Below are 17,220 nucleotides of genomic sequence, written 5' to 3' on the forward strand. Positions count from 1 at the left end.
TAAACCAGGGTCATATGTGTAAAAACGTGTCAAGTCAAATACCTTGTACAGCACGTGCACATGTACTTTGATCAACACCAACAGGTTTTTGTTTGTGAGTAGCCACTCAAAATAAGCGATAAGTCATGGTGAGCTCCCATATCGCTTCTCATCAACTATTTAACAGGAGGCAGCTTCACAAAGCCAGACAATTATAGTGCTCTGAGGTGAGCCGTGACACTCATCCTGGGTGACCACATGGACATTATAAGGGACATCGACTGATCCATGACAGGTTTTTTGTCGAGTCCCAGACCTCTGAATAACAATGGTGTGGCTGCCATTTTGACAGAAGTGCAACATTTTAGAAAGAAGCGCACCACCTACGTAGATACGTAGATGCGCGACTGCTTAGCTAACAACACTGTAGAGCTCAAGAACCTGATGTTAGATAGGAGAGTGTGGAGGGCAGCTATCCAGGAGTCCTGAGTTGGTGTTGGCTAGACCTCACTCTCACAGCTAACTTAGAAAACAAGTAAAAAAAATGTTTTACAAATGAAGCAATTGTTATTATATTTAACAACTTAATCCCTATTCAAAAGTTTTCTAAAATAGTTGATCTACAAGCTCACAACACACTACAAGGCCGATCAATGTCCTACACCACCGAATACCGATGTTTTGGCTGATAGCTTAACAAAAAGTGCAAAGTTCTAGCAAATTAAGTAAATGTAAAATGTAAATAAAATGAACTTAATTTTAAACAACAACTCAAGCACAATTAAAAAAACAAGCTTGCAATGTGTTGCACTGCATCACAACATGTTTACCTATAATGACCCTAACCCCTTCCCCAGGAGGAAATTACTAATGTTGCTCAAGAAAGGGAAGTCTGGAAATCTCAGCTGGAACTGTTACCCCCCGCGACCCAATAAGCGGTTGAAGATGGATGGATGGATGGACCCCAACCTAAAATAGGGATGCAAGGTTGAAAGTCGTAAAACGACGACACTTTGGCTGCATAATAGCCAATACGGATGTAGTCATATAAGCCACATAATGGTAAATATATCAGCCTAACTCTAACATATATCGAGTCGAATGCACAATGTCTGCATGTGGGAAAACTGCACTGTCAAATGAAGATTTTCATCTCTCACTCAGTCAGCATGTTTTAATGAAGGCGCAGTTCTCAAACTTGAATTGAAGACTGCTTACTAATTAGCGAATGGGTATAAATGTGGATGCAAAGTCTTTGATAACGCACATTACCATCTGCTTGAGATCCAAATGAAGATACTTCATTATGTAATCTGTTCTCCGTCATTGTCTCCAACCAATCTGAATCTCCAGTTACTGTACAGCATTGCAGTCGGGTGGAAACCCCCCCCCCCCCAAAAAAAAAAGTTGGAACCAATATGGAACGAAAACTTTACAAGCAACATGTACACATGTATGATGACACATTTCAAGTGGATTACATTCATTCCTCTCAACTTCTGGAAGTGCTGCTGCTTCCCATTGAGTTTGAATGTAAGAAAACTAAATCAAAGCAAATCTATCTGTGTAATTGGTCTGGTCCACCTTCTGTTGGTTGGTACAGTCCCTGTCCCCTACACTCCCTATCCGCCTTCAAAACCGCCATAAAAGAGCAGTCGGCGGTTCACAACAGGACCTACTGTACACTGTAGCTAAGTCTTCAAACTTGCCACCAAAGAATAGTTGTTTTGTTATCCTTTTAGAATTGCTTGTATAATTGCACTTTGCTGTACTGGTTGCCAACTGTTAATAAAGTATATAAAAAAAACATTTGCTATAACAATTTTGTAATTTACAAGCTACTACTACTGTAGTTGGTATAGACAACCTTCTGTGGTGGGTATAGTCCAAGTTCAGCTGTTTCAAGACACTTTACATTATAGAGCAAAGACCCAACAATTCTCCTATGAGTAAACACTTGTTGACACTGGCAAGGAAAAAATAAACTACCTATTTAATAGGAAGAAACCGTATGCAGAATCTGGCTCTATGTGGGCAGCCATCTTGACTCACTTGTGTTTGGGGGGGTTCTGTCAGACTCTACTAGTTGGTACAGTCCACCTGATATTGGTTGGTACAGTCCACTACTAGTTCCACCTGTTCTTCTCCTCCCTCCAAACACACCATGTCTATCCCCTCCCCTCCCCTCTCCTTCTCTCAATTATTCAACCAACTCATCCTCAATCCTATCTCTAATGTCCTCAAGACATTCACCAGGTAACCTGATGACTCGCCCACATACAGGGGAAACGAGTGAGGTTGTTAACACAATCGGTGCTGGGATTCCTTCAAAATAAGAGCTCTGGGGTGCCGGAAAGACATGGCCGCTTTTACTCTGAAACCCATGACCCGGAAACAATCCGCTAAAAAAAAAGGTTGCTTTACATTGCTATCGTTTTAATTTATACGATATATGATCCAAAAAGCGGAGACAGATGAGGAGCAGAAATGAAGCGCCAGTATATCGATCAGTTCAAAACCACGGAGAGCACCCTGGATTAGGAGACGAGTCATTCTTTCTGCCGCACTAACAGCTAAGTCAACGGTAAGCTAACATGAGCCCAGAGCGTAGCATACGGTAGCCGAAAGGCAAACTGACAAATAAAAAATAAAAAATCTGAATATTCCTCTCTCACCCGGTATCATTGAGGATGCACTAGGACGTCTACAGACGTCGTATGCACCCCTCGGTTCGATTCCCTATGACGTTTCCACACGTCCGGACGGAATGTGTTAATGAGGTGTGGTCTCACCCTCAGGTCTACTAGTGAGGTTGTAATGTAATGAGTGAGGTTGTTAACGAGGTGACAGGTGTGGTCTCACCCTCAGGTCTGTAGTGAGGTCTTATACATTGAAAGGTAGACGCCACTTCCGGCTCTGGGCAAATGTGAAAAAGTGAGGGCAAGCTTCTGCGTTGGTGCCCATTGCAAAGTAATGAAAGCAAGGGACGTGACTGGACGCCGGGGATGCGCCATATAACGGCGGACTTCCGCCCTCAGTTTTATACATGTCGCTCCAATGAATTGCAGCAGCGAATGAGGCGTCTACCTTTCTATGTCTATGAGTGAAGTTGTTAACGAGGTGACAGGTGTGGTCTCACTCTCAGGTCTGTAGTGAGGTTGTAATGTAACAAGTGAGGTTGTTAACGAGGTGTAAGGTGTGGCCTCACCCTCAGGTCTGTAGTGAGCCACTATGGTGACCGTCTGTCCGGCATTCTTCAGGGCGGCCGCCGCCTGCTCATGCGTCGCACTGCGCAGGTCCACACCGTTTACCTGTAATCACACAAACAGCTACATTAAATTATGCCTCATGAAAATGATTTTGTGTGAAAGTGAAAGGTGGGTATATTATTTGTGTAACACTACTAGAGCACTCGATGTGGATGAATTAGGCTGTAGCTAATTTATTAATTAGGTTGATGGATGGATGCTTAATTCCATGAATCCCTTGAAGCAGGTTCAATGTCAACTAGAGACCACGTCAATGACAGTGACGCAACACCACGCAACGCTCCTAGTGGAGACGAGCCGTGACAGTCATAAGGAACACCATGGAAATAAGCTCTCCAGGTTTATTATTGTGTTTTATCCTTTTAATATTGTTCGGCATAAACCTTGTAACTCCATATTTCAACTTTTTGATCGGGCAGAAACCTTTTATTTTTGTCCGTAAATGAATGCCCTACTTGGTCATACTACAGCGTCACCAAAGTAGCAAAACTACAAGCTGTGTTTTCTTTGTTTTTGTTTTTTTCAAGTTTGTAGATCTGCTATTTTTTTATTTACATCCTGAAAAGTAATAGTTTTGGACATACGAGGTTTCAACCCGACAGACTATATATTTGTTCGTACATTAATGCTCTACTTGGTCCATTCTACAGTGTCACAGCGTCAGACGATGAACAGGCTCTCAGCAGGTCATGATGCAACACATTGTGTGTGTGTGTGTGTGTGTGTGTACGTACTGACACCAGCCTGTCTCCTTTCCTCAGCTCTCCACACAGGTCGGCGGGTCCTCCTGCCAGGATGAAGGATATGAAGATGCCCTCTCCGTCCTCCCCGCCCACGATGTTGAAGCCCAATCCCGTCGCTCCTCTGTGGAGGACCACCTTCCTGGGCTCCCTATTGGACACACGCACACACACGCTGTCAGTCATTGGCAAAGACAAACGATATGAAAAAGCCTAGACCTGTCGTGGCCTGGCGTTTCACACCTGTTATCTGTGTGTCGTGGCCTGGCGTGTCACACCTGTTATCTGTGTGTCGTGCCTCTGTTATCTGTGTGTCGTGGCCTGGCGTTTCACACCTGTTATCTGCGTGTCGTGGCCTGGCGTTTCACACCTGTTATCTGTGTGTCGTGGCCTGGCGTTTCACACCTGTTATCTGCGTGTCGTGGCCTGGCGTTTCACACCTGTTATCTGTGTGTCGTGGCCTGGCGTTTCACACCTGTTATCTGCGTGTCGTGGCCTGGCGTTTCACACCTGTTATCTGTGTGTCGTGGCCTGGCGTTTCACACCTGTTATCTGTGTGTCGTGGCCTGGCGTTTCACACCTGTTATCTGTGTGTCGTGGCCTGGCGTTTCACACCTGTTATCTGTGTGTCGTGGCCTGGCGTTTCACACCTGTTATCTGTGTGACGTGCCTCTGTTATCTGTGTGTCGTGCCTCTGTTATCTGTGTGTCGTGGCCTGGCGTGTCACACCTGTTATCTGTGTGTCGTGGCCTGGCGTGTCACACCTGTTATCTGTGTGTCGTGGCCTGGCGTGTCACACCTGTTATCTGTGTGTCGTGGCCTGGCGTGTCACACCTGTTATCTGTGTGTCGTGGCCTGGCGTGTCACACCTGTTATCTGTGTGACGTGCCTCTTTGCCTCTTTAGTCGAGACCAGAAGAATGTTGTGGGTCCAAAAACAATCTTTGCAGATGTGACTGCTACTGTTGATCACACTACAGCGTCACACAAACGCATCAACAGTAGCAGATGTGATGCTACTGTTGAACATTAACAGTAGCAGATGTGATGCTACTGTTGAACATCAACAGTAGCAGATGTGATGCTACTGTTGAACATCAACTGATTACTGAAAAGTAACAGTTTTGGAGGACATTATGAGGTTTCCACCCGGCAGCAGAGACGATATGTTGTATGTACTGTAGTGTAAACATTATGATTACTTTTAGGCATTTCTGCCTTTATTGATAGAAGTGAAGACTGACAGGAAAGAGGGAGAGACGAGAAGGGGAGAGACATGCAGCAAAGGTCGTCATGAACAGGACTCGAACACACAACGCCAGAGCCTTTACTCTATGTGGTATGCGCCTGGACCACTTGGCCAGTGGGCGCAGAAAGTGACAGGAGACATACCTGGTGACATCGTCGTCTCCCAGCATGCCTTTCGGCGTGGGGGAGTAGCCTCCCGAGGGGGCGGGGGGCGGCGGGGCCGGGCCCAGGAAGTTGGGGGGAGTGGTGCTGATATGGTTCTCTATGTGCTGGGAGTAGGCTGAGAGAGGGAGAGAGAGAGAGAGAGGCAGAGAAACAGAGACAAAGAGAGACAGTGAAAGAGAGAGAGACAGGGAGAAAGAGTTAATGCTACATTCACACTGGCAGATTCAAAGATAAAGTCTACCATACATTTTCAATGGAAGCCAGCGACATGGATACAAAGATACATCCGACGTTTGTAGCTGCTGCAAAAGTTACAACGGCTACAAAGCTACGAAAACGTTGAGCTGGTTTGGTTTCAACTTCAGCTACAAAGATACAAAGCTACAAATATGCTGTGTAGCTTTGTATCCTTCAGTCTCAGTCTGAACGCAGCATTAACAAATTAGAAATAATCCTGTTAAATGCACATAACATTATCTGGATCACCGCAGCGATCACCTGACTTTGAGAGTTCCACAATGACACGCGTCATTAGGCGTCAGTGGCAACGGGCTGCAAGATGTCCAGTCGGCGAGAGAGTCAAATATCAAACCTGCTATATATTCTGAAACGCTCGGTAGGCAAGCGCTTTTATCACCGCTGGATATTCTCGCAGAGCCTTTCACACACGTCGAGCAAAACCCTCTGCGATCAAATCCGATCTTCCGTCAGATTGGGGGTTTCGTTGGCGAGCGCCAAAAAAGCTCCCCGACAGCATAATCGGAGCAAATATGGTGCAGTGTGTAGGGGGCATTACTGAACAAACACACTCTAGCAATCTCTCTCCTCTCCTTCACAATCTTTAATGTTTTTTGCTGAATTGTTGTATCTTGTAGTAAATTAATAAAGGCTTTTTCCATTTACTCTCCTTGCTGTTCTCCATGCTAGAGCAGAACTCCTCTCCGACACGACTTCTTTGTCAAGCTCACAATGTGTCGCATAGTGACACATCACCAGCTCTTAGATCGGCTATTTTGGGCATAATATGCGTATAAATCCAGTGCTGCTGATGTCAGATGTAACAGTCACGCTGGGGAGGAAGCGAGGCATGGAGTGGAACTCACAGTTAGTGATGTCGGGCGGAGCGGTGAAGCTGTCGTTCATGAACACGCTGTTGGGTTTGGCCACTTTGAGGTAGACCACGTCTGGGGTGTTCTTCAGCGCTGTGACCGCGTGCTCGTGGCTCACCTCTTCTAGGTTCGCACTGTTCACCTGCACGAGAAACACACACACACACACACACACACACACACACACACACACACACACACACACAGTGTTAAGGTGGTGTCATATTGTCTTCCAGGTAGTAGTTTGTCCGATTGTCTTTTACACCTAGTAATTCATGTCTTATTGACTTACAGCTAGTAGTTTGTCTCCTATCTGCAGGCGTCCGTCCTTGTGAGCGGCTCCTCCCTCAATGATCTTGGTGACGTAGATGCTGTTGTCTCCTGGGATGTGCTGGTTCCCTACTCCCCCCGCGATGCTGAACCCAAGACCTAGAACGAACACACACACACACACACACACACACACACACACACACACACACACACACACACACACACACACACACACACACACACACACACACACACACAATATCAATAAACACTATACACACTCTATCATAACTTCTCAATCAATTAAAAAAATATGACTGCTCGGCTCGGTTTGATTAACAAGTGATGGCACCTGTGTTCTGATGATTGATCACTCAGCCTGGCCTATAATGGACCACAATGGAAACAAGCACCCTGGGGGCGCTGGGTCTTAGGCTAAATGGCTTATTTTGATCGCTAAGAAGGCGAACGAGCCGAAGACCCAGCGTGCATGTGCTGGATGTTGTTCTTATTTTTTCTCGCCTCTACTACTGCTTGTTGGATATAATAAGATCAGAATACGGTAAGAAAAGCACTGGTACGGAATTCTCCTTTGAGCAAACGTAGACTACGCAGATCGACAGGCTGGGTGTTGCTGGGCTGAAGAGACTTCAGTAGATGATTGATGGAGCCTGCACACCATAAAGGTACAAAAGACTTTCTGACAACGTTTCCATCTATTTGATCTTCATCAGGTCATGATGATGGATGGCTCCATCCATCATCTACGGAATTCTCCTTTAACATGTTTTAAATGGAATGTTTCTCGTACTTCTATACGCGACCTCCAGACATTCATATTGATGGACACTGTGCTGTTGGAAGACTAGGATTGGGAAGAAGATTGAAGTAGTTTGCATTTATTCTCCTCTTTGCCTAAGATTTGTTTATGAACTTGTTAGAAACACACAATAGCCTTATCAATAAAGACAACACACAATAAGAAACACACAATAGCCTTAGCAATAAACACAATACACATTTAGAAAGTTTATCCATAAAGACAATAGACATTTATAAATGTGTATTGACATTTGTGCTGGCATAAGGCCATAATGGTCTTCATGTTTTTTGGTTCTGATTCTTGGTTTAATAAATCAATGATATTGAACACTTTTACGTCAACTACGTGTGTAGGTTTACTAATATTGAACCATTGAAAAGTATTTAAAAAGCGTTTCTGACTAAACCTCCTCCATCGGACTCCATCGGACCCTCAAGCTGTCGGGCAAACCAAATCACCTAACTCCAACTTGTGGAGTTTGTCCCCCATTAATAGTCAAAAACCTCCTAACTACACTTGATTTGGGTAAAGTGATGATAATATAAGGACACATTCAAGTGTCCGACAATGTATACAGTCACCATACCAACTTTGATGAGGCAGTATCGTTTTTTTGTTTTTTATTTACTGAAATGTTAATATTTGGGACAGCTGGTTTATGGCCGACAGCAGAGATATCTAAAACCAGTTTACCACCAGTTTACCTTTGGGTCCTTTGACCAGCTTGATCTCCATGAGTTTCTCTGACAGTGGTTTCCTGCGCCGGACGTACAGCCTGACCAGAGAGCCCGCCTCCTTCAGGGCCTCCACCGCCCCACTGTGGGTCACGTCACGCACGTCTGCTTCGTTGACGCGCAGGATCACATCGTTAACTCTGACACACACACACACGCACACACAAACACACATTATTTCTAGAGCACATTACAAAACAACCAGGGTGCTTTTAATCAAGATTTAAAAATGGCCAGAGAAGGTGCAGCCTTCACAGCTAGTAGCCGAGCGTTCCACAGTTTTGGTGAAGCGACCGAGAACGCCTTTTGAGTGGGGGGGATTTTTTAGGACCATCTGGCCTGCTGATCAGATGCCGTTTTGTAGAATCTGGTCTCAGGTCTTGTAGGGTTTTAAAACCAGACTGGAAAGCAGGGCATTTTCCTCCATTCCTTGACCCCCCTACTGACCTACGGATGACCAGTATGTCTCCCCCCACCCCCAGACAGAAACCCAAGGCTCCGAGCAGACAGGTGGTGGTGGTGATGAGGCCACATGTGGGTGGAGTGACCTCCTAGGAGCACCTGTGTGCTCCGCTCAGGGGGGGCCGTCGTCACCTGGATCAGGTGTTTTATAGGCCTACTCGTCTGCATCATTAATGAGCTAGTGAAAGCCCCCCCCCCCCCTACCCAAACCCTGTGAGGCCCCTGGTTAGAGTGTATCTGTGGTAACAACTCCACCGTGAGGCCCCTGGTTAGAGTGTATCTGTGGTAACAACTCCACCGTGAGGCCCCTGGTTAGAGTGTATCTGTGGTAACAACTCCACCATGAGGCCCCTGGTTAGGATAAGGTGTGAACATGTTTTGGTTTCAGGTGATTTACTATTGTCAGAAACAAATCTCCGTAAAATTCTTAACGCCCTACTTGATCACACTACAGCGTCACAAAAGCATCAAAATTTGCAGATCCACAAGCTCAAAATATGGCACCAAGGAACACATTGAGCTTGTAGATCTGCTACTTTTGCTGCTTTTGAATTTGAATCCCAGAAACTAACAGTTTTGGACATATGTGGTTGGACAGAGACAATATATCTCTCTCGTGTCATTTCTTTGATGGTTAGAGTTAGTGCTGCTGCGACACGTTGTGAGCTTGTAGATCGGCTATTTTTGGCTTCAGTGTGTGTGTGTGTGTGTGTGTGTGTGTGTGTGCAGTTGTGCACGCGTATGAGTGTGCGTGCGTGTTCACCTCAGCCGTCCGTCCTGTGCGGCAGCGCCCCCTGGGATGACTTTGGTGATGAAGATTGAAGGGTCGTCACCGATGTGAGGGTTGTCTGTCCCCCCGGCGATGCTGAACCCCAGGCCTGAGTTACCCTGGAGACACGCACACAACCCTAATCCTTAGAAATGACTGTTTATTACTGAATAAATGTGAAGGGGTGTTACAGTTATTAAAGGACTTACTGTGCAACAACTGGCTAGTATATCTACTGTATAAGACATTACTAATGCAATGCCAGAGTCATTTATACGGACAGATATCTCTCAGGTTTAGGCCTGGCTCAGGGAAGAGGACATGCCTTAAGGACTAGCAGGAATACTTTTTTTTTAACTTAAATTTTTATTGTTTTACAAGACAAGACAGAAAAAACCAACTTACAATACATATAACATCACAGACGTACAAAAAATAAAAAAACAGAAAAATAAAAAAAATACAACAGGCATCGACATTGCGTTTTAAAAAGTTACATACATCTTTCTAGGCATCCACAGTTGTCTCTCATTCCCCTATACCCTTAAATATTGTCCATTTATACCATTTGTCCTCCATTTTTTCTTCTTGTAGCCTCAGACTGTGTGTTAGTTTCTCCATAAAATGAATCTCCTGAATCAAGTCCTCCCATTGTTCCTGTGTTGGAGGTTCCATCTGTCCCCATTTTCTTGTGATAGCTTTCTTTGCTGCCGCCAATAAAATGTTTATCAGATATCTATCCTCTCCTCGTATCTGACCCCCCATCAGGTTTCCTAAATACAAAACATCACACTTCATAGGCACCTCGTATCCCAATATCTTTTGTATCTGCTCATGTATCATTTTCCAAAACATATCCATTTTGGGACATTTCCAAAAAACATGTGAGTGATCTACATTTGCATCCCCACAACCTCTCCAACATTGTATCTGTTGCTTCAACTGTTTACTCTTGATTTTTGGTGTTATAAAAAATCTGCATAGGTTTTTCCAAGAGAATTCCCTCCATATCCGTGAATTGGTAGTTGACTGATGCATTCTCCACATATGTGTCCAATCCTTTTCTGTAATTTCTATGTTTAGTTCTGCTTCCCATTTATTTTTAATGTATTCCGTTGAATGACTGCCACTCATCAGAGTTGTATATATTGCTGATATAATTCGACTATTTTTCCCCTTGTATATATTTTTGATGATTTGGACAATACCATTCACTTCTATGGAGGGCCTCCCTTTGACTTCCTTAGTGTAATAGTCCCTTAGTTGCAAATACCTGAAGAAATCATGTTTATCCAACATGTATTTAACACTCAAATCTGTGAAACTCTCCAATGCCCCATTTTTCTCCAAAACACACCATGCCGTCATTCCTCTATTACTCCATATTTTAAATTCCTTATCATACCCTGCAGGTTTAAATGAACTATCAAATGCCATCCATTTTAAAATCTTTATATCCTCTTCTAACTTATATTTTTTTACTATTTTAAACCAGATCTCCAGTGTAAACAGTGTGATTGGATCCATACAATGTTTTATTTTCTTAAACTTTTCCTTGTCTCCTATAATATTCTGAATGGGATGTTTGTTGAATTCCTTTTCCATATCTTTCCATTTTGCTATATAATCTGGTTTACACCAACATCCTACATATCGTAATTGGGCCGAATAATAGTACATTTTTAGGTTGGGAAGACTCATGCCCCCTTTTTCCTTTGGGAGTTGAAGTGTTTGAAATCTGACCCTTGGCCTCTGCCCTGCCCACACAAACCTAGAGATCATTCTGTCCCATGTAATAAATTGCCCTTGTGGGACCTCTACAGGTAAGGATTGGAATAGAAAAAGCAGTCTGGATAATACATTTATTTTAATTGCCTCCAACCTTGAGTTCAGGTCTAGTGGCAAAGTAGCCCATCTTTCAATGTCTTTTTTTATCTCCTGATTTAATTTTTCGTAGTTGGCTTTATATAGTGTGGACAAACTTTTTGTTATGTTTATACCCAAATATTTAATACTTTTTTGTTCCCAATTAAAATTGAAGGCTCCCCTTATAGTTGCATTTGGAGTATAGTTTAAAGCCAAAATCTGTGTTTTGGCTATATTGATCTTGTAGCCTGATAAACGACCAAATTCTTCTAATACTTTGCTTAAAATGGGGAGTGAGTCATTTGGTTTCTGGAGGAAGGCAATTACATCATCGGCAAAAAGTCCTATCTTGTGTTCGCTACCGTTTACCGTCACCCCTTGTATACCTTCATTATCCCTCACGGCTTGTGCTAAGGGTTCAATAAAAAACGCGAACAACGTAGGCGAAAGACAGCATCCTTGCCTAGTCGATCGTTGTAGGTTGAATTTCCCAGATAAACTCCCATTCACTTTAATTCTAGCCGTAGGTTGTTGGTATAATGTTTTTACACATTGTAATGCTTTCTTATTGAATCCAAATCTTGTCAATACCGCGTAAAGGAAGCTCCAGTTGACCCTATCATAGGCAGCCTCTGCATCAACACTCACTAGTAGAGTGCTTGTTTTAGTCCTCTGTGCTTGATCTACAATGTGTATAGTTCTCCTTACATTGTCATGAGTTTGGCGGCTGATTATGAAGCCCGTCTGATCCTCGTCCAAAAGCTCGTTGGCTATGTTCGCTAACCTTCTAGATATAATTTTGGTGTAGATTTTGTAGTCCACATTCAAAATGGATATGGGTCTATAGCTCCCACATTGTTCTTTATCCCTTCCTGGCTTTGGTATCACTGAGATTATTGCTTCGGACCAAGATGGTGGTATTTTATGTTTGTTTAGGGTCCAATTAAAAGATGCTACCAACATGGGTATCAACTCTTCTCTGAACATTTTGTACCACTCCACAGGAAACCCATCACTTCCTGGTGATTTATTATTTTTAAAGGAACTAATTGCCTCCATAATGTCGTCTGCTGTAATATTAGCTGTTATTATACGGTTCTGTATTGCCCCTATGCTTGGCAGGTCCAGCTGATCTAAATACATTTTCATTTCTTCTTCCTCTGCCTGTTCGGGTTGTGTATAGAGGTCCTCATAGTATCGTTTAAAAACTCTCTCTATTTTCTCTGGTTCCGTTGCTAATTCCTTGGTTTTAGGGTCTCTAATTTTGCTAATATTGCTCAATGTCTGCTGCTTACGCATACGTTTAGCCAATAATTTAGTGGCTCTTGCCCCGGCCTCATAATAATTTTGTTTTACATATTTACTTTTCCTTTCAATTTCGTCTAATTGGGCATCCTTTATTTTAATTTTCAAGTCTTTAATATTTTTGTATATTTCCTCATTTTTTGTTATCTGGTATTCCTGTTCCAATGTCCTTAAATCTTCATTATTTTTCTTATAAGTTACTAGTTTAGCCTTCTTCATTATTGCAGTCTCCACTATCAATTTACCTCTCATGACAGCTTTCATAGCATCCCATATTATAGTCGGATCCACTTCCCCATTGTTATTTTCTTCAAGGTATGTATTCAAATCTGATCTGACTTTCTCTTTCCTCACTTCACTGTTCAACATACCCATATTAAGTCTCCACGCTGTCTGCCTCTTCCTATTATTTAAACCAATTTTCAAAAACAGTGGGTTGTGGTCTGATAGATCTGCCCCTCCTATCTCACATTCCTCAACTCTGTAACTATCACCCTTATTCACAAAAAATTGGTCGATCCTAGAATGGATTTTATGTGCAGCCGAGTAATGGGTGAAGTCCATATCTGTTGGGTGGAGTCTTCTCCATATATCTACCAGCCCCATCTCACTCAATGATGTGTTTACAAACTTAGCTAAATGTGTCTTGCTTCTTTTCTTACTTGTTGTATCTTTTTTATCACATAAAACCACATTTGTATCCCCTCCCGCAATCAAAATACCCTTTGTTTCCACAGCTATAACGTCAAACATGTCTTTAAAAAACTTCTTGTCACTTTCTGGTGGTGCATATATATTTACTAAAGTTACCGGTTCATTATCTATTCTCCCCTTCACAATAATGTACCTCCCTTCTTTATCCTTAATCTCCTTTTCAAAATCAAAATTGACTGTATTAGCTATTAGTATTATAACTCCTCTTCTTTTCCCATTTTTGTATGAACTATAATATGAGTTCCTATAACCAAACCTTTTTAGTTTATCATGCTCCGTTTTGTTTAGATGAGTTTCTTGTAGAAAGAAAACCTGCATTTTTTCTTTTTTCAATTTTGTCATGACCCTTTTTCTTTTTACTGGCGAATTCAACCCGTTTACATTCAGTGACATTATCCCCAACTTATTAGACATAGTTATTCCTTATTGTTCCCATATTTGTTTCTTGTCTAGTTACATTACAGTATTTGTATCCGCTTGTCGATAAACCAAAAACACAAAACACAAAACACACACATAGCTTCCAAACACGATGTAAAACATCCGTGACCCTTAAACCCTCATAAGGGGGTGAGGGGATAGTCCCCGTCTTACACGAGGGCCCCTCTCTAGACAAACTAGTACTACTCTCAACCTGTGAGTTTCCCCAGTGCCTAGCCATTCCCTACCTAATTAAGCAAACCCTTCCAGTTGGTACATTTAAATGTAAAAAAATATATTAGTGAAGCCCTAGTTAGCATATTCACTACAAAGAGTTGGTTGTATACAAAACAAAAACAATAATATATATGGGGGTTCAATATTAGAAATGAACAAAAATATTATATCTATGGCACCCTCTGTATATTAATTTATCTTTCTTTTCTTTCTTTTTCCTTCTTAAAAATAAAACCAAACAAAAATACCCTTCTTCGCCTATCTTTCCCCCCTCCCTCACTCAACCCAACTCTATGTTACCTCTTTTCACAGCAGAAATCACGTCCTATTTCCTCATAAACATTCGTAGACTGTCCTTAGCTCTCCACGCCGCTCCTCGCCTCTTTTCCACCTTCCTCCACTCCGGTTCCCACCGTTGTCCCCCTCCAACTCGTCGCCTCTCTCTCTCCGTCCCCGCGACTCCCGACCCCGCCGCCTCCACCTCCGCCGATGCGCCGGGTCCCGTTGCAGAGTCGCGGCTGGATTCTTCTTCCATGTAGCCTCTCTCCCCCATGGCCTGGGCTACTTCCTCCGCACTTCGGTACGTCTTCTCACCGTCAGGCCACTGCACTCTCATCTTCGTAAACGGCGTCTGGAACCGGATTCCTTTTGCTTTCAACAGTCTTTTGAACGGAATATAATCTTTTCTCTGCCTCACAACTTCGGGTGGGTAATCATGATCGAAACCGAGCTGTTTGTCTCCTACTTGTATCTTTGTCTGCCAGGCTTTTCTTAGCACCATTTCCTTCGTCTCGAATTGAAGAAAGTTTACCACAATAGACCGTGGTGGTGCAGACGGGTTGGTAGGTTTCTGAGTCAGTGCACGGTGCGCCCTCTGTATCTGGAGCTGAATACCTGCTGGTAGCTCAAGCTCCGTGTGGAACAGCTGCTCCAAATATTGAATTACAGTGGTCCCTTGTTCGCTGTTTTCTGCACAATTGAATACACGGATATTATTCCTTCTTGCTCTGGCCTCGGCATCCAATTGTCTTTCTTGTAGTTGTTCAATGTGGTCCGCCAGTGTCATCATGGCCTCGTTCGCTCCCGTCCTCCAGTCCTCCACCTCTGATATCCGTGTCTGCGCCTCGGCCATGTTCGTCTTCTGCTCAGTCACCTCCTCGTCTTGTCGTTGTAGCTCCCGGTCCACTATTACACGATAGTTTGCGAATTCTTCCTTCATTTCTCTCTTCAGTTCTTCTTTAAACTTAGCCAGCTCCTGTTGTATGCCTTCTTTAAAAGTCTTTAGCTCTTTGGTGATTTCAGCGAGCCCGGTCCGTATGACTTCGGCACAGTCCTCCGCCATGCTGTCGGCGTTTTCTTTCACTCCACTCCCGTCGTTGTTTTCTTCAGTTTGTTTATCTGCTTTATAACTTCGAGTTATCCTACGGCTTCCTTGTTGTTCACCACTCATTTCTTGTCATATCTTTTTCATTTTGAATCTGTTTTTCCGTGGTTATTTTAACTTATCATGACCAACTTTGGGGAGCTCACTAATCAAGCAGCTCCTTCCTCCGCCATCCTACCGGAACTCAGCAGGAATACTTCTGGATGAAATAATGTGGACCTACAGTACCAAAATGATTATGCTTAACCTCATGCACATACTGTATCTGCATGTCTTATGCTATGTGTATACAGTATACATACTGTAGTTATATTGATCTTTCCTATACATAGTCTCCCTCGCAGCTGTCCTACTGTCTGTCTCTCCTACACTGTCCCCCTCTCAGTGTCCTACTGTCTGTATCTCCTACACTGTCCCCCTCTCAGTGTCCTACTGTCTGTCTCTCTAACACCGTCCCCCTCTCTGCTGTCCTGCTGTCTGTCTGAGTGGTCAATGGTCATAATACAGGATGTAAACTCACCCTCTCCAGTGTGATCTCTTCATATTCATAATCAGCTTCAGTTCCGTTCACCTGAAAACAGAGGAAGTCACATCACTCACACTGTCCAATCCCTTTGTGCATGTGTTAAAGGAAAAGGTTGATGCTACTTTTACCTGTGAATCTGTGATCCTAGTTTACTGAGGCTCGACTACACTGTCTCTCTACATTTAACCTATTAAGACCCGGAACACATCTGTGTCTCCTTAGCTTTTATCCACATTAATATAAACTTTAGCTATTGAACAATAGCAGATATACGAGCTTGTAGATCTGCTATTTTTGAAAAATCTGTCACATCATCACACTGTCACATCATCACACTGTCACATCATCACACTGTCACATCATCACACTGTCACATCATCAAAAAGTGATGACATTTCAATGACAAAGTGTGCTGTGAAAAGCAGCAACTGAATGGATTATTATGGATGGATTTCAACATTCTATTGTTCAGCGGTGAAAAGTAACTAAGTACTGTACTCAAGCGTAATTCTGAGGTACATTTACTTTGCCGGAGGATTTAAATGTTTGTATACTTTATACTTCTACTCCAAATGTACTTTTTACTCCCCTAAAGTTATTTGAATTTAAGGGACTACTTACTTTCCAGACTTAGATTATTATTTCAAATGTATTTCATAATTTCACAAAATAATTGTAGATCACAACTCTGACTTGATGTGCAAAGGTTAAAACATTTAAAATAATAATTTTACTTTTGTACTGTAATTTACATGTTGATGCCAATACACTGACTGCAGTGGTTTTTACATGTAACAGAGTAATTCTAGATTATGGTATTGCTCATTGTAATTGTGAGAAAAAATGTGAGACTTCTTCTACCACGGATGAATAGAACAATGATTAAAACAAATGTGATGTACTTACATATGGGGGTGTGTCCAGGCTTTCTGTGTTGACCACCACAGGAGGAGGGTTGGCCTGTGTGCAAAAACACAATGTCAACCAGTTAAAACCCTAAACGGCTGACAGAGTCCATCAGGGCGCTATACTAGTGTCTTTTATGTTTTCCGTCATTGTGGCCTTAAGCTTTCGCTGAAAATACGTTGAGAACTTGTCGATCTGCTATTTTCAGACAAAGCTTAACCCCACAATACGGATGCTGGGGTTCGTGTGGTTAGCGGCACCGGCAGCTCTCTGCTTCCACACAAAACCAGCA

General features: G+C 43.0%; 1 protein-coding gene across 12 annotated transcripts in view; it reads right to left on the bottom strand.

Annotated features, from left to right (window-relative positions):
* dlg1b (discs large MAGUK scaffold protein 1b) overlaps window positions 1-17,220 on the bottom strand; it is a 136,575-nt gene that overhangs the window by 21,162 nt on the left and 98,193 nt on the right. For all 12 annotated transcript variants that reach the window (XM_080778280.1, XM_080778279.1, XM_080778288.1 and 9 more), the window contains 9 exons: window positions 16,929-16,982; window positions 16,017-16,067; window positions 9,565-9,689; window positions 8,310-8,479; window positions 6,802-6,938; window positions 6,504-6,651; window positions 5,380-5,515; window positions 3,983-4,139; window positions 3,188-3,290 (listed from right to left, as the gene is read on the bottom strand). In XM_080778280.1, the coding sequence (XP_080634406.1) occupies window positions 3,188-3,290; window positions 3,983-4,139; window positions 5,380-5,515; window positions 6,504-6,651; window positions 6,802-6,938; window positions 8,310-8,479; window positions 9,565-9,689; window positions 16,017-16,067; window positions 16,929-16,982 (1,081 nt within the window). The remainder of the gene's footprint in view (window positions 1-3,187; window positions 3,291-3,982; window positions 4,140-5,379; window positions 5,516-6,503; window positions 6,652-6,801; window positions 6,939-8,309; window positions 8,480-9,564; window positions 9,690-16,016; window positions 16,068-16,928; window positions 16,983-17,220) is intronic.

Source organism: Protomyctophum bolini (assembly GCF_963924005.1).
Source record: "Protomyctophum bolini genome assembly, chromosome: 12".
Lineage (NCBI taxonomy): Eukaryota > Metazoa > Chordata > Actinopteri > Myctophiformes > Myctophidae > Protomyctophum > Protomyctophum bolini.